This window comes from Oncorhynchus gorbuscha, linkage group LG06 (assembly GCF_021184085.1).
Source record: "Oncorhynchus gorbuscha isolate QuinsamMale2020 ecotype Even-year linkage group LG06, OgorEven_v1.0, whole genome shotgun sequence".
NCBI classification, from domain to species: Eukaryota; Metazoa; Chordata; class Actinopteri; order Salmoniformes; family Salmonidae; genus Oncorhynchus; species Oncorhynchus gorbuscha.
The window spans coordinates 40,693,801-40,720,066 of record NC_060178.1 but is presented as its reverse complement, the minus strand read 5'-3'; the positions used below and the strand labels follow the sequence as shown (position 1 = coordinate 40,720,066).

Below are 26,266 nucleotides of genomic sequence, written 5' to 3'. Positions count from 1 at the left end.
AAAATGAAATATTGTGGGAGAGAGAAACAGGAGCGGGTTGGGTGAGAAACAGAGTGTGCAAGGCAAATTCTGTATGCAATAAACCATCGCTTGGTGTGTGTGTGTGTGTGTGTGTGTGTGTGTGTGTGTGTGTGTGTGTGTGTGTGTGTGTGTGTGTGTGTGTGTGTGTGTGTGTGTGTGTGTGTGTGTGTGTGTGTGTGTGTGTGTGTGTGTGTGTGTGTGTGTGTGTGTGTGTGTGTGTGTGTGTGTGTGTAATGTATTTCTTGTCAATTCATTGACCCTTAGGCAATGTTCGATTCGACTTGGAGCGCCTCACACCTAAATGGCTTGGCTACAATAACTATTCTCTACTCCTGTGTCATTTCTTCACTGGTAATCCAAATGCCATTCACTTATCTCTACTGATCCATAAATACTCATCAAGGATGCAAGGCCTGGCCTTTTCAGCAGCACCTCACATGGTATACTTCCAGGAAATTACATCTGCATTATAATGGTCATGATTTGTGTTTATAGTACAGAACAGATCACAACAGAACAGGAAACAACAGTTTCCTCAAACTCAAGGTGCTTTACATTGTATAGGGAAACGGGTAATACTTTCCACCATTTTGTGGTAAATGGGAGGCAGTTGTGTTTGATATGTCCTATTGACGTTCATTGATATGTTCTAAAGATTTATTTTGTTTCTAATGTAGGCCTAAACATTGTTTTTCTGAGCGTATCAATACACATATACAATTAAAGTTTCAAATCAATACAATTAAAGTATTCTCGCCACATCATTGCTTTACCGCGGAAACCTGGTTAGCAGTTTTGATTGAACTGGGCCCCGTAGGTCTAAGTGAGGAGGCTAATACAAGCCTCTAAGTAAAGAGAATTTGACATCTGCCTGACAAATCCCACAAATCTCCAAAAGCTTCCAGTTCTCTCTCTCTCCGGAGGACGGGAATCATCCCACCATCCTATAACCAGAAGAAGAGGGGAAGAGGGGAAGACAGAGTGGAGGATGGGAGAAAAGGGGAGGAGAAAGAGAGCAAGAGGGGAGTGGAGGAGGGGAGGGAAAGAATGGAAGAGGGGGGAAATGGGGAACTGAGTGGTAGAGGGGAAGACTGGATTGGAAGAGGGGAGAGAAAGAGAGGGGTGGAAGGGAAGTGGAGGAGGGGAGGGAAGAGAAAGAGAGAAGTGGAAGAGGGGAAGGGAAAGAGGGTGTTTAGGTGTTGTTGTTTTTTTGCCCCCAGTCCTGTGCCAAATTAGCCATTTTTACACAAGGGGAAAGAGTGTTCCCTCAGGGCCAAGAGGAAAAGCCCCCACCCACCCCTACCCCTACCCCTACCCCTACCCCTACCCCTACCCCTACCTCTACCCCTACCCCTACCCCTACCCCTACCCCTACCTCTACCCCTACCCCTACCCCTACCCTACCCCTACCCCTACCCCTACCTCTACCCCTACCCCTACCCCTACCCTACCCCCTACCCCTACCCCTACCCCTACCTCTACCCCTACCCCTACCCCTACCCTACCCCTACCCCTACCCCTACCCCCCCTACCCCCCCTACCCCTACCTCTACCCCTACCCCTACCCTACCCCTACCCCTACCCCTACCTCTACCCCTACCCCTACCTCCCCTACCTCTACCCCCTACCCCTACCTCTACCCCTACCTCTACCCCTACCTCTACCCCTACCCCTACCCCTACCCTACCCCTACCTCTACCTCTACCCCTACCTCTACCCCTACCTCTACCCCTACCCCTACCCCTACCTCTACCCCTACCTCTACCCCTACCTCTACCCCTACCCCTACCCCTACCCCTACCTCTACCCCTACCCCTACCCCTACCTCTACCCCTACCTCTACCCCTACCCCTACCCCTACCCCTACCCCTAGCTCTACCCCTACCCCTACCCCTAGCTCTACCCCTACCTCTACCCCCTACCCCTACCTCTACCCCTACCCCTACCCCTACCCCTACCTCTACCCCTACCCCTACCCCTACCCCTACCTCTACCCCTACCCCTACCCTACCCCTACCCCTACCCCTACCTCTACCTCTACCCCTACCCCTACCTCTACCCCTACCTCTACCCCTACCCCTACCCCTACCCCTACCTCTACCCCTACCCCTACCTCTACCCCTACCCTACCTCTACCCCTACCCCTACCACTACCCCTACCTCTACCCCTACCCCTACCTCTACCCCCTACCCCTACCCCCCTCTACCCCTACCCCTACCCCTACCCCTACCCTACCCCTACCTCTACCCCTACCCCTACCTCTACCTCTACCCCTACCTCTACCCCTAACCCTACCTCTACCCCTACCCCTACCTCTACCCCTACCTCTACCCCTACCCCTACCTCTACCCCTACCTCTACCCCTACCCCTACCTCTACCCCTACCCCTACCTCTACCCCTACCCCTACCCCTACCTCTACCCCTACCCCTACCCCTACCCTACCCCTACCCCCCTCTACCCCTACCCTACCCCTACCTCTACCCCTACCCCTACCCCTACCTCTACCCCTACCCCTACCCCTACCCCTACCTCTACCCCTACCCCTACCCCTACCACTACCCCTACCTCTACCCCTACCCCTACCTCTACCCCTACCCCTACCCCTACCTCTACCCCTACCTCTACCCCTACCCCTACCTCTACCCCTACCCCTACCTCTACCCTACCCCTACCTCTACCCCTAACCCTACCTCTACCCCTACCCCTACCTCTACCCCTACCTCTACCCCTACCCCTACCTCTACCCCTACCTCTACCCCTACCCCTACCTCTACCCCTACCCCTACCTCTACCCCTACCCCTACCCCTACCTCTACCCCTACCCCTACCCCTACCTCTACCTCTACCCCTACCCCTACCTCTACCCCTACCTCTACCCCCCCTACCCTACCCCTACCCCTACCCCTACCCCTACCTCTACCCCTACCCCTACCCCTACCCTACCCCTACCCCTACCTCTACCCCTACCTCTACCCCTACCTCTACCCCTACCCCTACCCTACCTCTACCTCTACCCCTACCCCCCTCTACCCCTACCCCTACCCCTACCCCTACCTCTACCTCTACCCCTTCCTACCCCTACCTCTACCCCTACCTCTACCTCTACCCCTACCCCTACCTCTACTCCCCCCCTACCCCTACCTCTACCCCTACCCCTACCTCTACCCCTACCCCTACCCCTACCTCTACCCCTACCTCTACCCCTACCTCTACCCCTACCCCTACCCCTACCCCTACCCCTACCCCTACCCCTACCTCTACCCCTACCCTACCCCTACCCCTACCTCTACCTCTACCCCTACCTCCTACCTCTACCCCTACCCCTACCCCTACCCTACCCCTACCTCTACCCCTACCTCTACCCTACCCCTACCCTACCACTACCCCTACCTCTACCCCTACCCCTACCCCCTCTACCCCTACCTCTACCCCTACCCCTACCCTACCCCTACCCCTACCCCTACCCCTACCCCCTACCCTACCCCTACCCCTACCCCTACCTCTACCCCTACCCCTACCCCCTACCTCTACCCCTACCCCTACCCCTACCCCTACCTCTACCCCCCCTACCCTACCCCTACCCCCCCTACCTCTACCCCTACCCCTACCCTACCCCTACCCCTACCTCTACCCCTACCCCTACCCCTACCTCTACCCCTACCTCTACCCCTACCTCTACCCCTACCCCTACCCCTACCCCTACCTCTACCCCTACCCCTACCCCTACCCCTACCTCTACCCCTACCCCTACCTCTACCCCTACCTCTACCCCTACCTCTACCCCTACCTCTACCCCTACCCCTACCTCTACCCCTACCTCTACCCCTACCCCTTCCCCCAGAGGATGTAGACTAGCGGGACAGAAGCCACATGAACACAGGCCCTTATTGCGACCTCTCCTTTCGTTAATAATAATACGTTGAATTTATAAATGTGCTTTTCATTGAAAAACAATCTCTATAATGGTTCCCATGAATAGAATTAAAGGCCGTATAAAAGGAACAAAAAAATCTAATAATAATTCACATCATAAAAACTCCCAAACGACCTTTTATATGACAAATGTTTCGGTCGGAGGTGTTTTTATATCATCTCACATTGCAGTGCACTGGATCAAGTTCCTCCAGAGGTTACTTGAGTGTCTCGCTGACAAGATTACAACCCTATACCTTAGCTATCCCGTATGACTGGCTTGACCCTTGGACTGAAATCCGTTCCTAAACAACTTCTTGTGGCTATCTTTTACGTTTTTACATTATGCCTCAACTGATCCCAGGCCTCTTTTCATATTTTTTTTGTTGTTGCTCTAACTGGTGCTGGTTAGCAGTGAGACAAATAGATCTGATCAGAAATCGGCCGTTAGAGGCATAAAGGGACTGGAGCCAAACCCTCTGGGCACACACTGGTTGACGTATTGTGACATCGAATCGACATGGAAAATACATTGGATTTGAAAAACGTTATCAACCCGCGCTGTTTTCATCTCGTTTCAACAGGTGTTGAGAACATTGAAATTGGGGTAAAACTTCAACTTAAATACATGGACTTGTATTTAATTGATGGTGTCCTTTGGGAAAATCAGATGTTAATGTAGCCTACATAAACCCAACCTCACTTCGACTGTTACTTTCACATACAGCTTGTGTAAGAAAAGTTAGAGGAGTTACCTTCAACTAGTCAACATTATTTAGGTAGTCTACGCAAATGAGTAGGGAAGATGATCAATGTCTAAATGTGTTGACATGACAGCTCAGCTGAATCAAACGCAGCTTGTTGCCAAAGCTAAGTAGTCTACGTAGAGCACATATGTCAGAGTCAAGGCCCGCGGGCCACATCCGGCCCGCGAGAAGGTTTTTTACGGCCCCTGGGATGATCTTGATTTGTTATTAGAACCGGCCCGCAGACCGCAGCAAGCCGGCAGCCCGCAGATCTTTTACACGCACCAATACTACATTTCCCACAATGCAATGGTGACGCACCGAGCAGTAGGCTGCTTCATTTCAATATTTATTGGCACAGCAGTTGTCAGCATCACAGTGAAATTAACTTTCAGATACCCATCAAAAATGGCAAAACGGAAGGTGGACACTGAGAACCGGGGGTTTCAAACAAGGTGGGAGTCGGAGTATTTGTTCACGGAGGTAGCTGGAAAACCTGTGTGTCTTCTGTGTGGAGAAAGTGTGGCGGTACTGAAAGAGTATAATCTGAGACGACATTATGAAACGAAACACGCGGACAAAACAAGAATATGGACATGGAACAAAGGCTACAAAGGCAGAGGAATTAAAACGAGGCCTCAAATCTCGACAGGCTCTGTTCAAAAAGCCAAATCACAAGGCCAGGCTGCTGTCAAGGCCAGTTTTATTTTGGCAGAAGAGATCGCTAAATCAGCCCGGCCATTTACGGAGGGGGATTTCATCAAAAACTGCATGATTAAAGTTTGTGACGAAGTTTGCCCAGAAAAAAGGCAACTCTTTTTAAATGTGAGTCTGAGCAGAAACACCATTGCCGAGAGAGTAGACCAGTTGTCCATCAATCTAAAAGAGCAGCTTGTGAAAAAGGGAAAAGATTTCATTGCATATTCCTTGGCTGTGGATGAGAGCACCGACATTTTGACATTGCCCAGTTGTCAATTTTCATCCGCGGAGTGGACTCCAGCCTAAGCGTGACAGAGGAGTTTTTGGCTTTACGTCCTATGCATGGCACAACTACGGGGCATGATTTGTATGAAGAGGTGTCAAGATGTGTAAATGAGATGGAGCTGCCTTGGGAAAAACTCGTGGGTTTGACAACCGACGGAGCACCTGCGATGTGTGGACACAGGAGCGGACTGGTGGTGAAGATACGGGAAAAGATGCAAGAGGAAAACGCGACAGGTGAGCTGACAGCTTATCATTGTATCATACACCAGGAAGCGTTGTGCGGTAAAGCCTTGAAAATGGAGCATGTAATGAGCATCATCACGCACAGTTAACTTTATCAGAGCCAAAGGTTTGAATCACCGCCAGTTCAAGGCATTTTGACGGAGTTAGAAACGGAGCATGGTGATTTGCCTTATCACACAGAGGTGCGATGGCTAAGCCAGGGAAAGGTGCTTCAAAGATGTTTCGAGCTTCGTGAGGAGATTTGTCTGTTCTTGGACAGCAAAGGGAAAGACACAACACAACTCCGAGACGAAATGTTTCTGTGTGAAATGGCTTTTCTGTGTGACATTACGAGTCATCTGAATGCAATGAACTTGCAGCTGCAGGGTCGGGATCGTGTCATCTCTGATATGTACAGTACAGTGAAGGCATTTAAAACCAAGTTGAGTGGATGATAGAAAATTGCTATTATTGTTTTTTTCTTTGAAGTAAATTTAGCCCACTTTTGCTAAAATAGAAAATATAGGCTACTGATGGTGCCTTGAATACCGGTTTCTTTCATTTAATGTTCATGTTATGGGGATTTTTATATAAAGGAAATTTGTCTTTTGTGTCTGTTGAAAATTAAAGATTACTGACAGAGCCATAAGAAAATATTGCTTTATTTATCTGATCATATTGGAATATATTTGTTAGGTTTTCAGTAGGTTCAATTAGGTTCACTAGACTATATGCGTCATTTAAAAAATTTTCAATGAACATTCGAACAGTCCGGCCCTCGGCTTGTAGCTAAATTTTTTATTTGGCCCTCCCCGTCCATTTGACTTTGACACCCCTGACGTAGAGGTAGGCTTCTGGATGGTAGACTTGTTCTCACTGACGTGCATTACCTCTCGTGCACCAGTAGGAGTCATAGTTCAGCCAGGAATCGTTGGACTGTGACTTCCCATTATATTTCAAAATACCTCTTTATTTCGGTTGATGGCATGATATTGAAACCATGACGTTGATTCAAACAAACCATTTTACTATCAACATTGAAACAAGGTCAAATAACATATGTCTTATCAAATATCAAATTCAATACTTCAACCACCCAATATATATTGAATGTATTTCTATGTGGAATGTTCAATGCAATTTCATCGTGTACATAGTTGTAATGACTATGTTGAAATTAGATTGATGTAACAACCTGTTAGTCAGGTTAAGTCAATCTATTTAAGATGAAGTTTTACCCTAATTTCAATGTTTACAACACCGGTTGAAATGAGATAAACAATAATGGTTGATTAGTTTTTTCAAATCCAATGTATTTTCCACATAATTCCACGGCACAATACGTTGACAAATTACGTTGAAACAACGTTGATTCATCCAGTGTGTGCCCAGTGGGAAGATCCATCTGCACTGCAGCACCCCGTGGCACTCTGCTCTCCTCTGTCTGTCCCCTATCAGCCTAATGGAGAGGTGGTACTTTGCCAAACTAAACTCACGTGACACAAGTCACCTTGCCTGGGACTTGAAGATTTGTGTTCGCTCCCAGAGGCAAATGCCAAGTCTTCAGCACAGTAGGCTAGCACGGCTATCATGACATTGACTACAGGGCACACACAGGGCACGGTTCGAATACTTTCAGACTGCATCCTTCCTTTCAGCTGTTTCTCAAGGTTATTACTGATATGTATGATTGGATGACAGAAGGATGCATGTTTAAAGTATAAGAAGGGGGCCAGTCACTGACTAACTGAAGGAAGGAAGAAAGGATGCATGTTCAGAGTGTTTGAATGGGGCCAGTTACTGACTTACTGAAGGAAGGACGGATGCATATTTAAATATTTGAACGGGACTAGTCCCTGACTAACTGAAGGAAGGATGGAATTATGCATGTTTAATGTATTTGAATAGGGACAGTCCCTTATGAACTAAAAGGACACTGAAGAACAGCGCGTGTGTGTGTGTGTGTGTGTGTGTGTGTGTGTGTGTGTGTGTGTGTGTGTGTGTGTGTGTGTGTGTGTGTGTGTGTGTGTGTGTGTGTGTGTGTGTGTGTGTGTGTGTGTGTGTGTGTGTGTGTGTGTGTGTGTGTGTGTGTGTGTGTGTGTGTGTGTGTGTGTAATGTATTACTTGTCTTTCCCCTTAGGCAATGTTCGATTCGACTTGGAGGGCCTCACACCTAAATGGCTTGGCTACAATAACTATTCTCTACTCCTGTGTAAGTTCTTCACTGGTAATCCAAATGCCAAATATGCCGTGTGTGTGTGTGTGTGTGTAATGTATTACTTGTCAATTCATTGCCCTGTAGGTAGATTACCTCTCACACATGTTACAAAAAACGGTTAAATTAAATTAACACATAACGAAGCTTTTTATTTCTATTTTTGACTTCATTCAAAAGCCCCCGTGACTGGGCTCTATGTGCGAACGCCGGCGCTGAAAGCGTACAGTTCCACCGACGTGTTGTCGCATCTCTCCCAGCAGAGGGGCCCTGCTGCCGCCGCAGTGGATGCAATTCACACGAAGCACTCCGAGCTGGTACAATCGACGACTACAAGAGCGAAAACGATTTGGCTCGGGTACACGCTGCAAACCAGCCAGCGCTGTGTAAGGGAAGCCAAGTAACCGGCTGCTGAGGGCGGGCCACGGGTGGGAATCACGCACATCCGTAAAAGAAAAGAGAAAGCGGAGAGAACCACGGGCGGTTTTGATGCACACGGTGGCCGGTTGCTTCTGAAAAGCACTCGGCTGCATGGGAATGTGCAACGGAGGTGCAGTAACGTCCAGGGAAAACCACCGGGTGGAGGTGTGCGTGTCAGTATGGGGAAGAGGAGTGTGCGTGTCAGTATGGGGAAGAGGAGTGTGCGTGTCAGTATATGGTGAAGAGGAGTGTGCGTGTCAGTATATGGTGAAGAGGAGTGTGCGTGTCAGTATATGGTGAAGAGGAGGAGAGATGCAGCCTATCTCCCCTTTTTATTTCTATATTTAGAGGTAGAAGGAAGAGAGGGAGGAAAGGGGACGGTAGAGGGGTAGAATCACAAATAGGATGCAGCTAAACAGAAACCTTAGCAGAAAAACGTCAAGGTGGTGTAAAATGAGTGGAGTGCAACATTTGTATACACAGGGGAATTTGAGACAGTGTTTTCACGCAATGTCAACGACACTCCAAATAAACTACTCTGTCACATGCGTTTCCCATTACATTTACTAAAGAACAACACAGAAATGCCAATCCGCAGCAGTAGCATTTACATCGGCCACAGACAGACCAATACGGCCTGGAAATTAAAGGTTTCCCAGTGGCCTATCGCTCCACAGTGCTACAAATACCGGTTGGCGATAAATAAAACTGCCGACGGTGAAAGACGAGATCCCTGCCGGCTCGAGCATGCGCGCGAGTAAGTCTGTCAGTGCGCACGGCACACTTTTGAAGTATACAGTACAAATTAATCTAGTTCGAGTTCACACACTCGGCACGCGCCAGTTTATTTTCGGAACCCGTGTCCCCTATTCACAGATTGTTTACAAACACCTGAGGAGAGAAAGATACAGACGATAACTTACACACCGAAACAAGGGCGACTTAGCCCCGTTTAAAAAGTGGAACACACAACATCAAAGTCATCAAAAACGTTTTTGCTCTTTATCTCTACGGCCAAGTCACAAATGAGTTGATTCCTAGGCGAATAGTATTTTTCATGTGCCATGCAGTAGGCTAGCCTATTTTTACATTGTGGATAGAAAGAAAATAAATATTTCATAAGCTATGCAGTTTCCGAGGGCGTGCACATTAACATTGGGAACATTGACGCCCCTAAACTTATGATAGGCTATACTGTTTATTTTAGGCCTATAGTTTGTTGGGGGTTCTCGAGGACTGGAGTTGGATAACACAAAGTGACCAATATGGTTCGAGAATAAACGTTGTTGAGTTGTTCCCTTGACGCTCAGTGACGTATCTTACGGAGCCAATGAGACCTGGGAGAGTTAAGTCAGTCAGAGAAGTTCGAACACTTTAGAGACCAGCAGCATGAACTGAATGATGTAACTCAGTGACATAACGCGTCCTCGACAATCAACACATTGAGTAGGCCTAGGCTATAAGTAACACCAACTTGCCTGGTCGCATTGTTGTAACATAATAGTTTGCTGCAAAGTAAGATTGCAAGAGCAGCCATTATACAGTCAGACACTTTAGTTCACATAGAAAAGGCGAGTAAAGTTAAAAGACGAAAGTAGAAAGGCGAGTAAAGTAGTAAAAGGAGAGGCCTAGGCGCTGTCCAGTGCTGAAATAGGTCTACAGACTGCTGCTGTCCAGTGCTGAAATACAGAATGTGTGGGTGGAGCTGCCCGGTTCTAGAGCAGGGATGAGAAAGCCAGGACGCAGGGGGTCGGAGTTGTGCTAAACCTTTCCTCCATCGCTAGCAAACACAGCTGATTAACGTAATTGCATTCCAAACTGAGAATCACGATTTCTTGATTATTGGAGTCAGGTGTGATAGCTGGGGCTGGAGGCAAAAGTGTGACACCAAGCAGGCCCCAGAGGACTGGAGTCGCCCATACCTGTTCTAGGGGACTGCATTTCAGAGGACAGCTCCGCCTAGGCCTGCTAGTCTCCATCGTTTCTCGCCTCTACTACTGTACCTACTCACCTTTCTACCTGCTCACTTAGACTCAAATGACGGACTCTACTCATATCGTTAGACCAAAATAGCCATAGCATTCCATGTGGCCTACCTAATAGATACAACGGGATAAATCATGGGCAATATGTTAGTTAAAAAAGCGAACCAATGTGAGACAATGAGTACTAATAACCTACAAGCACCATAGGCCTAGAAATGTGGCCACTTTTACATCTGGGGGGGCTGTAGGCATATTACTAAGGACTTTGTGCGAAAGATTAGGACTAGAATGAGTTTCATTTAATAATTAGCCTATTACCTTCATTTACAGGAAGTCCATTAAACACTTGCTCATCCATAGCAAATGGGAGAATGAATAGGCTAACTGTTAGCCTACAGGATGTTGTTGGTGTTGTGTGTACCGGTGCCTATAGGAAATATGGTGCCGGGGTCAAATAACTACATGCCGGTAGGTCTGTACACTGATCAGCTGTATATTTGGTCTAGTCCTAAAGAGAGTCATTTGCTATTTTTTGTGATGCCATTTTTTCTTCCTCACAAGCGCAGGTCTATCTGGGAGGGGAACACAGCTATGAACGACCGACCGTGTCATCAGCCAAGACGCGTAAGGAGGCGGGTGACATGGACAGAGCTGGATCACACAAAGGTTAAACAGATATCACGCGCTCCCTCTGATATCTAGGGTAGCCTCTGTAGCAAAAACACAACGTGTGTGTGTGTGTGTGTGTGTGTGTGTGTGTGTGTGTGTGTGTGTGTGTGTGTGTGTGTGTGTGTGTGTGTGTGTGTGTGTGTGTGTGTGTGTGTGTGTGTGTGTGTGTGTGTGTGTGTGTGTGTGTGTGTGTGTGTGTGTGTGTGTGTGTCGTAATTGTAACATGAGTGAAACTGGACCAGGGCCATTCGTGAAGTTTACAAGGTGGACGAGGGTTCATTTCTCTCTAGAGGTGTGATATTGAGAGCCCGTCAGTCTGCGCGCACACACACACACACACACACACACACACACACACACACACACACACACACACACACACACACACACACACACACACACACACACACACACACACACAGAGTCAGAATAATTCAAACTGACCAAACAGCGCAAGCGTAGTACACGAAAGGAGGTCAGAATTACAAAAATATAACCTTTACGGGCATGATGTGAAAAATAAGACTATTCAGCCATTCTAGAGCTTGACAGGCAGTGCCACTAACAGCGGGCACTCGGCTTTCGCCTACCCGCATTACCGCCCTCCCCTCTCTCAGTGTCTGTGTGTATGTGGGGAGGGGGAGGGGGGCTTCGTTTTACAAGACAGCCACGTGAATGGTGCAGACGGAGAAATTTGGATTAATCGATAAGCGTATACGCATACCCAAGCTTGCAAGGCTAAGCAAAACAAAAAATACCCGAAAGGGGGGAAAAGTGACCACGTCCAATAGTTTTAGTGCTTTTATTCTCGATCGAAGTCTTAAAAGGGCTAGCACAAACAGCCCCCGATCTCTCCACCTCCCCCTTTCCCGTTCTCTCTCCTTTTAGACAGCTGCTTCGTGTGTTGCGCTGCAGCAGAAATCGGCGCGCAGTCAGCTACTATCAGCACCGCAGTGCTACGCTATAGCACAACGAGAGAGATAGTACGAGAGGGAGAGAGGGGGAGGGGCTCGGGGTCTAGAAGGCGATAATAAGCAATCCAGCGTACACCCCTGCATCCATGATAATACAACAAGTAGTGTGTTGTATATGATAAAGAGTTGAGGGATACACTGTCCGCGCCGCAGAGCGATGACGACATTCAACCACCGTACGAAGAATAAGCCACCACCAACCGAGATGCTGTAGTCAGTTATGGAGCCTAATCAATGCTATGTTATAGTAATTTTGTCCTCTACGTTCTACACCATTTACCATTATTTCATTCATTTTTCAGAACGTACAATATTATATTACAGATGTTTTTACAGTCACGTATGCACACATTTTACGCATGGGTAGCGCCGCGTTTTGAAACTCCAATCCTAGCGTTGCAAGCGTCATGCTCAAACCAACTCAGCCATACAGGACCACAGCATGTATTATGTTGCAAACAGGTCATGGGCCTCATTTATCAACCAATTTGCATGTGCAACAAATTATTGGGATTTATCAAACATAAGGTGCATTCGGAAAGTATTCAGACCCCTTGGCTTTTTCCACATTTTGTTACGTTACAGACTTATTCTAAAATGTATTCCATTGTTTTTTCCCTCGCCAAACTACACACAATATCCCATAATGACAAAGCAAAAATAGGTTTTTAGAATAATAAAACAACATATCACATTTACATAAGTATTCAGACCCTTTACTCAGTACTTTCATGAAGCACCTCATGTCCAATCAATTGAATTTACCACAGGTGGACTCCAATCAAGTTGTAGAAACATCTCAAGGATGATCAATGGAAACAGGATGCACCTGAGCTCAATTTCGAGTCTCATAGCAAAGGGTCTGAATACTTATGTAAATAAGGCATTTCTGTTTTTTTTATACATTTGCTAACATTTTTAAAGCCCTGTTTTCGCTTTGTCATTATGGTGTATTGTGTGTAGATTACTGAGAATGTTTTTTATTTAATCCATTTCAGAATAAGGCTGTAACGTACTGTAACAATGTGTGAAAAAAGTTAAGGGGTCTGAATACTATCCGAAGGCACTGTATACGCATGTTTTCATTAGCAAATATGAGCCATACTATTTTTTGCGCGCTCATGAACGAGCGCTACAACCCCGCCTGGAAACCTGTTATGGTAACAACAAAAAAACTCGTTTTCTGTGGGATTAGGAGATATAGGAACTGGGCCATGATACTTTCTAAAGCGCAATGGCAAATTTGATCAAATTTATGTAGAGGTGTGGGCAGGCTCTTCAATTTCTTTTGCAGTGACTTCTTCAAACAAAAAACGCATGCTGACTATTGCAGGTGCCAATCACTGGCTGCACATTGTGCAAGATTGATTGTCTATTGAACCATTTAAAAGTAAATGCTGCCTACAGCCCATACAAAATATGAATTGTTGTTCAAAATTTTGTTTCGATTATTATGTCGCGCTCCTATCGCACAATACTACTGTAGCCTACTAATACTGTCATAGGCTCCAGGTCTATTTACTAATATTGATGGATAAATACTAGATTCATATTTGTTAGGTAGCGGGAATAAACCAGTCATGTCGGAAAGAGAGAGAGACATGCCCTGCAATATGATTATGAATTAGGAATATATAATACAAATAAAATAAACATATTAGGTGACTTGCCGCTATGCGGTGACAATTCATCTTGATGGTTGTACAGTCGTCTCAAATAAAACTGTGAAGGACCTCGGCGTTACTCTGGACCCTGATCTCTCATTTTTGACGAACATATCAAGACTGTTCCAAGGACAGCTTTTTCCATCGACGTAACATTGCAAAAATTAATAATTGCTTTTGTTAGTTCTAGGGTAGACTCCTGCAAATGCTTTACTTTCCGGCTACCCGGATAAAGCACTAAATACACTTCAGTTAGTGCTAAATACGGCTGCTTGAATCCTGACTAGAACCAAAAAAATATATCATATTATTCCAGTGCTAGCCTCCCTACACTGGCTTCCTGTTAAGGCAACGGCTGATTTCAAGGTTTTACTGCTAACCTACAAAGCATTACATGGGCTTGCTCCTACCTATCTTTCGGATTTGGTCCTGCCGTACATAACTACACGGTCACAAGACGCAGGCCTCCTAATTGTCCCTAGAATGTCTAAGCAAACAGCTGGAGGCAGGGCTTTCTCCTATAGAGCTCCATTTTTATGGAATGGTCTGCCTACCCACGTGAGAGACGCAGACTCGGTCTCAACCTTTAAGTCTTTACTAAAGACCCATCTCTTCAGTGGGTCATATGTTTGAGTGTAGTCTGGCCCAGGAGTGTGAAGGTGAACGGAAAGCCTCTGGAGCAACGGACCGCCTTGCTGTCTCTGCCTGGCCGGTTCCCCTTTCTCCATTGGGATTCTCTGCCTCTAACCCTATTACAGGGGCTGAGTCACTGCCTTACTGGTGCTCTTTCATGCCGTCCCTAGGAGGGGTGCGTCACTTGAGTGGGTTGAGTCACTGACGTGATCTTCCTGTCTGGATTGGCGCCCTCCCTTGGGTTGTGCCGTGGCGGAGATCTTTGTGGGCTATACTCGGCCTTGTCTCAGGATGGTAAATTGGTGGTTGAAGATATCCCTCTAGTGGTGTGGGGGTTGTGCTTTGGCAAAGTGGGTGGGGTTATATCCTTCCTGTTTGTCTGGGGGTATCATCGGATGGGGCCACAGTGACTCCTGACCCCTCCTGTCTCAGCCTCCAGTATTTATGCTGCAGTAGTTTATGTGTCGGGGGCTAGGGTCAGTTTGTTATATCTGGAGTACTTCTCCTGTCTTATCCAGTGTCCTGTGTGACTTTAAGTATGCTCTCTCTAATTCTCTCTTTCTCTCTTTCTTTCTCTCTCTCGGAGGACCTGAGCCCTAGGACCATGCCTCAGGACTACCTGGCATGATGACTCCTTGCTGTCCCCAGTCCACCTGGCCGTGCTGCTGCTCCAGTTTCAACTGTTCTGCCTGCGCCTATGGAACCCTGACCTGTTCACCGGACGTTCTACCTTTCCCAGACCTGCTGTTTTCAAATCTCTGGAGACAGCAGGAGTGGTAGAGAGACTCTCAATGATCGGCTATGAAAAGCCAACTGACATTTACTCCTGAGCTGCTGACTTGCTGCACCCTTGACAACTACTGTGATTATTATTTGACCATATTTGTCATCTATGAACATTTTAACAATCTTGGCCATGTTCTGTTATAATCTCCACCCGGCACAGCCATAAGAGGACTGGCCACCCCTCATTGCCTGGTTCCTCTCTAGGTTTCTTCCCAGGTTTTGACCTTTCTAGGGAGTTTTTCCTAGCCACCGTGCTTCTACACCTACATTGCTTGCTGTTTGGGGTTTTAGGCTGGGTTTCTGTACAGCACTTTGAGATATCAGCTGATGTAAGAAGGGTTATATAAATACATTTGATTTGATTTTATATGCAAGCTTATCAACAGCAAATGCATCTATCTTATCATTAGGCCTAGGTTTGAATGCCTTTATAAGCCTACCATTATTATAATTCCCCTGCATCAAACACCTCCATTTCCCCCAAAATAATGTTTTTTGCTTGCAATACAGTTAATCAACCACTAGGTGTGCATACGCATGGTCTGAGATTTGCGTGGAGATACAATATGCACACTTTCCCATCAAGTTTTTAAAAAAGACAAAAACCTAACCTTTGCAGGAAAACTGACACACGCAAGGTTTAGAGTAGTTTTTGTGCACAAGCACTTTTGATAAATGAGGTATCTTACTATACTCCAAACCTTTAGGAACCTGGCAGGCAAGGTCACTTGTGCCCTCACTAACTTATAGGCAAACCATGCCATTCAGCAAGATTTCACTCCACTTGAAATCAAGGATTCACCATGCTTTCATTCTTCAGTAATTCTGGCTCTGTTGACATCTCTGTTACAAAGGAAGCCTGCAAGAGACAGCAACACAAGCATCTACAACATCCAGTCTCTTCATACAGCCCAAACTAGGGACCAGGCATGCAGGCACAGCCTGGGTCAATACGCTGTCTTGATGTGCCCAGTTGACAGAACATACTATTTTAACACACAATGATCTGGGTCATGGCACAGCTTTCTCTCCATAAATGGATGTGGATTTTAGAGACAATTAAGCATGAGGAGGGGAAGCAAGAGAGGAGACAACAGGTTTATTGTGGTAGCGACCCTGCTATAGTTACACTTAGTACAGCCACTACTGGGTGGATTAATCCTATTGGCACAGGTGAGGGTGTGTTTCCGCTTCCCTCCAAGGTGTGTGGTGGTGTAAAGTCACATCCTACTTGGGATAACCCCCTTTATTCTCTTCACAATCTGCCATATGAAGTTCAAAATGTGACCATCCCAAACAACACAAACTCATCTGTTAACTTCTGTTGTGTTTACAAACAGTGGTGGAAAAAGTACTCGATTGTCAGACTTGAGTAAAAGTAAAAAAGTACAAGTGCGGACAGCCAGGGGCACACTCCAACCCTCAGACATCATTTACAAACACAGTATTTGTGTTTAGTTAGTCCACCAGATCAGAGGCAGTAGGGATGACAATGCATTATATTGATAGGTGTGTGAATTTGACCATATTGTTGATCTGCCTGAGCATTTGAAATGTAACAAGTACTTTTGGATGTCAGGGACAATGTATTGGGGAAAAAATATATTTTGTTAATATATATTTTTTTCTTTAGGAATGTAATGGAGTAAAAGTCAAAGTTGTCACATATATAAATAGTAAAGTACAGATACTTCAAAGTATTTTTTGCTTAGTTACTTTACACCACTGGTTATAAAGCACACTATGTTACTAATCAACCCTGCAGTGCAAAGAAAAAGTCCATTCAGAAGCATCAGCTTGTTTTGGATCAGCCCACAGGATTGCATTGTAGCCTACAGGAAAGCAGAAAAGCTCAATCATGGGGTGGTTATTTCAGTTTACCAGGAATCTTCTCCATGCACATCACACTGTAAACTCCCACATCTGTGAAATTAGTAGTACTAGCCCCAATAATGTACATACTATTATGAGTAACCCCTCAATAGTTCTTTAGATGATAGAGTAGAGGGGCACTGGTCAGCCATAGGTCTATCCAGTGTTGACCCTCTCCTGTCTGCCATGACAAAAACAAACTCATTTTAAGTGATTATATAAGTAATTTGACATTAGGTCTACTTACATCGATTACATGTATTCATTTCATTCAAGCATTTGAAGATTCAGCTTTATAGTCTGAGGGGATGAACGACAAAATGTGTCAAATTCAACGCCAAAACCAGGAGGGTTATCTTGGCAACACTACCTGCTGAGTAAGCCTGGCAAGAGACCTAGCTGTAATTTCTCTCTGGGGTATGGTGACATTAGCCCTAGACACTGATCTAAGGTTAGATTTCCATTCTCTCCTCCTATTGGATAAGGCTAGGATTGGAGGAGAGTAAACTAATCCTAGATCTGTTTCTGAGGGCAACTTCTATACCTGGACTGCCACACTGTCTTCGTCCCAAATGGCACCCTTTTCCCTATAGTGCACTACTTTTGACCAGAGCCAATAGGACCCTGGTCAAAAGAAGTGCACCTATAGGGAATAGGGTGTCTTTTAGGACGTAGACTCTGAATCTAAGCCCGCTGTGCCCTCTAACACAAACCCCTGGGAAACAAAAGCCTGCAGTATTGTGTTCCCATGGAGACAGCATCCTTGGAGGTCAGGTAGAGGGCCACCACACCAGAAAGAGAACATCAGGTGAGTTAATCTCAGAGTTAGATTTAGTAGAACAGACACACAACTCTAAAAACCCACCGCATTGCATAGATAGAATGTCCATTCTACCAAGGACTTGCGTTTTGAAGGACAAGGAGCTACAGGTTCCCGCAGGACGACTTTTGATATAAATTACGCCTGTTGTGTGACGGTGAATATTCTAGTGTCACGCCATGTACGAAGATCTCAGGCTTAAACTGAAGCAATCAGCCCTATACAGACCATTGATGATTATGCCATTTTTAATCAAGAGCGGAATTCCTTAGTTGCCTTCTATTGACACCTTACTTTAAACCTTAAATAGGTCTGTGTGTTCTCTATAGAACACATTGGTTCTACTAAGTATATTTCTATGTCAAGCCGATACCTGTAATAGCCTATTGTAGCCTGGGCCAGAATACAGCACAGCATATATCCTGTTGCCAGGGAACCACATGTGTTTAGTGTGACCCGCGTGAAGGTGTTAATTTGTGTTTGAGTGCAGGTGTCCACAAGTAAGCCGTTGTAACAGGGAAGGTTTACAGGCCTGGCCTGGCCTGCATATCCTCTACAGTCAACACATTTCAGTCAACAGTTCCTGAATACTCATACAGATGTGTCTTTGTTCATTTGTCACAGGTGCAGGCCTGTTGATGTCCCTGTTTTCACACACAGATAGCCTATCACCTCGAAGGAAAACAGTGAAGACAGTGACAACAGTGAACACTGAAGATAAAGGGCTGTATGGTTTGTCATGTTGAAGGGTTGAATGTTTATGGAAGGGGGAATAACCAACTGCTGGGGTGTTATACCTACAGGGTCACATGTGACATAGGGCTACTGTATGTCACCCTCATAGCTGGCATGCCAACTGCACTGACTAGGCCTATACTCTAAAGGGCTTACTGTGAATTTGTCAGTAGCTTACAGGCAGCTCAGTGGCAAGTAAAATTCTGTATTTCACATTACAGTACACAGTATCAAAGCAAGTACTGTGTAATTACACACAGTACAATACCGTAAAATGAATAAATGAATGAATAAACTAAATTAGTTTAGGGGTTTGTATTATCACAGTATTTTACTGTAATTTCAAGGGATTGGTCCAAGCAGTTTGGCTGCTAGGTAAAGTGTTTACAAACATTACAGCGTATCAATGAATATTTTGTGTTTTATATCACTTGCACTTCTAAGAGTCCTTAACAAAGGCTTCCAAACTGTCAGCGACCACAGGGCAAAACAGACCAAAAGGACATGGCAAAATGCTTAAGCATTAAGGTTTAAGACTTGCTGCCATTCCCCTTTACATGTTAAAATGATGGGGCACTATAACCACATACAAGTGAAATTGGTGCATTATTCTCACTCGCAGGTGCAACAAATATTGCCTCAACAAATACTGTAATTACAGTACCATTTGAAATAAAGTTATTTTTTTCCATCTCACAAAATGTTCCACATTGACCATAACTTACAGTATGCTACAGTAAAACATTTCAAAAGTATTTTACTGTTCATAATACACAAAATGACTGTATCATTTACAGTTTTCCATTACTGTATGTCACCACTAGCAAAGTGAGATAGGCAACTGTAGACAATTGGTCAATCAACATATAGAGGCAAGCAAAACATTCATTCAAACTGTTGGTTGGTAACAAAACCCTAAACTAACTAAGCCTAAAATAACTCTTCACTTATATAAATTGAGACTGCGGGAGACGAGATGGAGACGTTGATTGCCGGGAAGGACAGGTTTATTAGGTCTAGGATTAGGTCTAGATTAGCATGAAAAGTGGTGAGTTAATGAAGTAATCTCTGCGGAGGGCAAAAACATGACAAAGGTTCCATTCATTAACGATTAAAACATATGGTTTTGACCTTATTTGAGTTAGGCAAGTGGACACTCGACTATCGACTAGTTTTATAATACTAGGTGCTTAAAATGCGCCAAAATCACGGCCAGGGTGTGCAAAACGCGGGTAGCATTTAGACTGGAGAGGGACGCAGCACGAGAAGGCTTGTTAAAACGAAAAAGTTATTGATGTGAAGATATACATGGAGAGCAGGTAAAGAGAGGGGTGAGAGTGGGATGGAGAGAGTGAAAGGCAAGGAGACATAGAGAGATGCGCAACCGGGGAGTGGACATTGTGGAAGACGAGAGAGTGAGCGAGGAGAGATAATGCGCTAATCGAGATTGAGTGATGCGCTCGCCAACGACGAAGTAAGGAGCAAAGAAAGACAATTTAATCAAGCGTAGGAACGTGTTTTTTTAGTGTGTGTATGTGTGTGTGTGTTTGTGCGTGTGAGGGGGGGGTATGCGGTACGCTCGAGACGCAGTGGTAACGGGGAGACAGTGCGTAAAAATGGAGGAGAGAGGGACGAGGAGAGAATCGTATAGGAATAGAGGATCGACCAAGTGACCACACAACTTAATAGTGTACCTTGGTGCTAAATTAAATTATTTGTGAAAATAGAGAAAATAACACGCCATAGGCCACAAATGTCTAATTCCAACCGGCAACAACTACTAGGCACACCAGCACTGGTCTGAGTTGGTTGCTTGTTTTAAAATTCCAAACGATGTTTGTGACATTCACTGTTTTTTTTTCTTCCAACTAATTTTCCTTGACTATCAAAGCGAAGAACACAATGAACTCCGTTCCAACACACCCTCCCTCATCATCGTAATAACTTTGGACATAGCAGCCAACTTTCATAGACTGCAGTCTGTACACATGACGTCCATTATAAAAATACGTCAAGGATATTCAATATACAGCCTAAATAAGCAGTAGGTTATACGGGATCTCCCTCTTCTAAATCCAGTTTAATATTCCTGTGCACCTGTAATAGACTTTTATCGGACGGGAAAACATTTAAGAGGAAATGTCATAAGGAGAGGGCGCGCGCGCGCAATACAAGCATCGCAACAGAATGTAGCCTATGTATCGTGCTCGAGGGAGGACTCACCTTGGCATTCTTGGAAGAATACGGATCCTCAAAAAGATTCCAGAAATAGGGTTGCCACACACTCCACCAGCTCCTCTTGCGTCCGTCTTCGTGCAGGCACAGCCTCTTGAGCTCTCCGTCCGCAGTCAGCTCCAGGTCGTCTTCCGGCTCCTCTGGCTCCGGCTGCTCGAAGCTGTCCAGCGCCTCTTCCGCATCCCTGTGTTGGCGGTAGTTCATCCAGCAGCACGCCTCCACGTCCGTCTCGTCGATGCCCCAGAAGGCGAGCTCCTCCTCGAACAGTGGGCCGCACACATCGTTGGGACAGTGAAGCTTGCCTGTGCGGTAGTAGTTGAGGATGAATGTGAATGTGCCAGGGTGGCGGTCGAAGAAGAACTCGTCGATTTTGGGGTCATAGTCGAAGTTGCTAAACGCGTCCGGATCGGTAAGCCAAGATAAGCGGGTACCGGGCAACGTCTTGAGGGTGCTGCGGTAAGTCTCGTGTCGCACCCCTCCGCAGTTTATTACGATTTTCTCGCTGTCTGACGGACAAGTCATGTCTGCACTGTAACATGCTTTGTTGGGCGACTTGTTCCCACCCTTGCGTCCTTTGAAAGAGGAGACACAAACCGAACTGAGCATAGGAGAAAGGAGGAGGGAGAGGAAAAGAGATAGAACACAAGGGGGAGGGGGAAGGAGGAGTCTGTGGAGAGGGAAAGAGAGAGGGGTAGAATATTTAGTGGAAAAGGATGGAGTATGGAATAGATGTTTTAACATGAGGGTCAAATCTACAGGTGAGGGTAAAATCTTTGAAATATAAATAGATCATTGCTTAACATGTGTGCACCATACATACAGTACCCGTCAAAAGTTTGGACACACCTACTCATTCAAGGGTTTCTTTATTTGTACTATTTTCTACATTGTAGAATAATAGTGAATACATCAACACTGTTAAATAACACATATGAGATCATGTTGTAACCAAAAAGTGTTAAACAAATTAAAATATATTTTATATTTGAGATTCTTCAAAGTAGCCACCATTTGCATTGATGACAGCTTTGCACACTCTGGACATTATCTCAACAAGCTTCACCTGGCATGCTTTTCCAACAGTCTTGAGTTCACACATATGCTGAGCACTTGTTGGCTGCTTTTCCTTTACTCTGCCGTACCAAGTCATCCCAAACCATCTGAAATGGGTTGAGGTCGGGTGATTGTGGAGGCCAGGTCATTTGATGCAGCACTCCATCACTCTCCTTGGTCAAATAGCCCTTACACAGCCTGGAGGTGTGTTGGGTTATTGTCCTGTTGAAAAACTAATTCTACTCCCACTAAGCGCAAACTAGATGGGATGGCGTATCGCTGCAGAATGCTGTGGTAGCCATGCTGGTTAAGTGTGCCTTGAATTCTAAATAAATCACAGACAGTGTCAACAGCAAAGCACACCCCACACCATTACACCTCCTCCCCCATGCTTCACGGTGGGAACCACACACACAGAGATCATCCGTTCACCTACTCTGTCTCACAGAACCAAACATTTCACATTTGGACTCATCAGACCAAAGGACAGATTTCCACCAGTCTAATGTCCATTGCTCATGTTTCTTGGCCCAAGCGAGTCTCTTCGTATTATTAGTGTCCTTTAGTAGAGGTTTCTTTGCAGCAATTCAAACATGAAGGCCTGATTCACGCAGTCTCCTCTGAACAGTTGATGTTGAGATGTGTCTGTTCCTTGAACTCTGTGAAGCATTTATTTGGGCTGCAATTTCTGAGGCTGGTGACTCTAATGAACTTATCCTCTGCAGCAGAGGTAACTCTGAGTCTTCCTTTCCTGTGGCAGTCCTCATGAGAGCCAGTTTCATCATAGCACTTGATGGTTTTTGCAGCTGAATTTGAAGAAACTTTCAAAGTTCTTTACATTTCTTGAAACTAGTTCAGACAGGACAAACCGTCCGGTAAGGGAGAGAAATGGTTATAAAAAAACTCAATTAAAGGGAATGTTTTACGATTATGGGGGAGAGGAGGGGAGAGTTTAAGGGATTGACTGACCTTCATGTCTTAACAGGTGTTCCTTGTTAAAAGTTCATTTGTGGAATTTCATTCATTTCTTAATGCGTTTGAGCCAACAGTTGTGTTGTGACAAGGTAGGAGTGGTATACAGAAGATAGCCCTATTTGGTAAAAGATCAAGTCCATATTATGGCAAGAACAGCTCAAATAAGTAAAAAGAAACGACAGCCATCATTATTTTAATTGAAATGCATTCCAGGTGACAACCTCATGAAGCTGGTTAGGAGAATGCCAAGAGAGTGCAAAGCTGTCATCAAGGCTACTTTGAACGATCTCAAATATAAAATATATTTTGATTTTTTTAACACTTGGTTACTACATGTTATTTCATAGTTGTGATGTCTTCACTATTATTCTACAATGTGGAAAACACTAAAAATAAAGAAAAACCTTTGAATGTGTAGTTGTGTCCAAACTTTTGACTGGTTCTCTATATACACCTAAACCTACAGGCTAGTTAGAGAAACAATTCACCCAATAGTGACTGGAACTACAGCTAATTAACAGGCCAATTCACCAGTTCTATAGGCTAGTTAACAACAACATATGAACCTGGGACAGATTTTTTATTTTTTTATTTCACCTTTATTTAACCAGGTAGGCTAGTTGAGAACAAGTTCTCATTTGCAACTGCGACCTGGCCAAGATAAAGCATAGCAGTGTGAACAGGCAACACAGAGTTACACATGGAGTAAACAATTAACAAGTCAATAACACACTAGAAAAAAAAGGAGAGTCTATATACATTGTGTGCAAAAGGCATGAGGAGGTAGGCGAATAATTACAATTTTGCAGATTAACACTGGAGTGATAAATGATCAGATGGTCATGTACAGGTAGAGATATTGGTGTGCAAAAGAGCAGAAAAGTTGGGTGGGCTATTTACCGATAGACTATGTACAGCTGCAGCTGCTCAGATAGCAGGTGTTTGAAGTTGGTGAGGGAGATAAAAGTCTCCAACTTCAGCGATTTTTGCAATTCGTTCCAGTCACAAGCAGCAGAGAACTGGAACGAAAGGCGGCCAAATGAGATGTTGGCTTGAGGGATGATCAGTGAGATACACCTGCTGGAGCGCGTGCTACGGGTGGGTGTTGCCATCGTGACCAGTGAACTGAGATAAGGCGGAGCTTTACCTAGCATGGACTTGTAGATGACCTGGAGCCAGTGGGTCTGGCGACGAATATGTAGCGAGGGCCAGCCGACTAGAGCATACAGGTCACAGTGGTGGGTGGTATAAGGTGCTTTAGTAACAAAACGGATGGCACTGTGATATTCTGCATCCAGTTTGCTGAGTAGAGTGTTGGAAGCAATTTTGTAGATGACATCGCCGAAGTCGAGGATCGGTGAGTGAAGTAGGCTTTGTTGCGGAATAGAAAGCCGACTCTAGATTTGATTTTAGATTGGAGATGTTTGATATGAGTCTGGAAGGAGAGTTTACAGTCTAGCCAGACACCTAGGTACTTATAGATGTCCACATATTCTAGGTCGGAACGATCCAGGGTGGTGATGCTAGTCGGGCGTGTGGGTGCAGGCAGCGAACGGATGAAAAGCATGCATTTGGTTTTACCAGCGTTTAAGAGCAGTTGGAGGCCACGGAAGGAGTGCTGTATGGCATTGAAGCTCGTTTGGAGGTTAGATAGCACAGTGTCCAAGGACGGGCCGGAAGTATACAGAATGGTGTCGTCTGCGTAGAGGTGGATCAGGGAATCGCCAGCAGCAAGAGCAACATCATTGATATATACAGAGAAAAGAGTCGGCCCGAGAATTGAACCCTGTGGCACCCTCATAGAGACTGCCAGAGGACCGGACAGCATGCCCTCCGATTTGACACACTGAACTCTGTCTGCAAAGTAGTTGGTGAACCAGGCAAGGCAGTCATCAGAAAAACCGAGGCTACTGAGTCTGCCGATAAGAATATGGTGATTGACAGAGTTGAAAGCCTTGGCAAGGTCGATGAAGACGGCTGCACAGTACTTTCTTTTATCGATGGCGGTTATGATATCGTCTAGTACCTTGAGCGTGGCTGAGGTGCACCCGTGACCGGCTCGGAAACCAGATTGCACAGTGGAGAAGGTACGGTGGGATTCGAGATGGTCAGTGACCTATTTGTTGACTTGGCTTTCAAAGACCTTAGATAGGCAAGGCAGGATGGATATAGGTCTGTAACAGTTTGGGTCCAGGGTGTCTCCCCCTTTGAAGAGGGGGATGACTGGGGCAGCTTTCCAATCCTTGGGGATCTCAGACGATATGAAAGAGAGGTTGAACAGGCTGGTAATAGGGGTTGCGACAATGGCGGCGGATAGTTTCAGAAATAGAGGGTCCAGATTGTCAAGCCCAGCTGATTTGTACGGGTCCAGGTTTTGCAGCTCTTTCAGAACATCTGCTATCTGGATTTGGGTAAAGGAGAGCCTGGAGAGGCTTGGGCGAGTAGCTGCGGGGGCGGAGGGGGGGGGGGCGGAGCTGTTGGCCGAGGTTGGAGTAGCCAGGAGGAAGGCATGGCCAGCCGTTGAGAAATGCTTGTAGAAGTTTTCGATAATCATGGATTTATCAGGGCTGCAGCGTAGCCTAGTGGTTATAGTATTGGACTAGTAACCGGAAGGTTGCAAGTTCAAACCCCTGAGCTGACAAGGTACAAATCTGTCGTTCTGCCCCTGAACTGGCAGTTAACCCACTGTTCCTAGGCCGTCATTGAAAATAAGAATTTGTTCTTAACTGACTTGCCTAGTTAAATAAAGGTAAAATAAAAAATACAAATAAAATCGGTGGTGACCGTGTTACCTAGCAGCTGGGAGGAGGTGCTCTTGTTCTCCACAGTGTCCCAGAACTTTTTGGAGTTAGAGCTACAGGATGCAAATTTCTGCCTGAAGAAGCTGGCCTTTGCTTTCCTGACTGACTGCGTATATTGGTTCCTGACTTCCCTGAAAAGTTGCATATAGCGGGGACTATTCGATGCTATTGCAGTCCGCCACAGGATGTTTTTGTGCTGGTCGAGGGCAGTCAGGTCTGGAGTGAACAAAGGGCTATATCTGTTCTTAGTTCTGCATTTTTTGAACGGAGCATGCTTATCTAAAATGGTGAGGAAGTTAATTTTAAAGAATGACAAGGCATCCTCAACTGACGGGATGAGGTCAATGTCCTTCCAGGATACCCGGGCCAGGTCGATTAGAAAGGCCTGCTCACAAGTGTTTTCGGGAGCGTTTGACAGTGATGAGGGGTGGTCGTTTGACTGCGGATCTGTAGCGGATGCAGGCAATGAGGCAGTGATCGCTGAGATCCTGGTTGAAGACAGCGGAGGTGTATTTGGAGGGCCAGTTGGTCAGGACCAGTT

General features: G+C 45.7%; 1 protein-coding gene across 5 annotated transcripts in view; it reads right to left on the bottom strand.

The window, feature by feature from the left end:
• Window positions 1-21,502, bottom strand: part of LOC124037969 (potassium voltage-gated channel subfamily C member 1-like) — a 147,059-nt gene extending 125,557 nt beyond the window's left edge. For all 5 annotated transcript variants that reach the window (XM_046353286.1, XM_046353288.1, XM_046353287.1 and 2 more), the window contains exon 1: window positions 20,885-21,502. In XM_046353286.1, the coding sequence (XP_046209242.1) occupies window positions 20,885-21,502 (618 nt within the window). The remainder of the gene's footprint in view (window positions 1-20,884) is intronic.
• Between the last annotated feature and the right edge of the window lie 4,764 nt (window positions 21,503-26,266).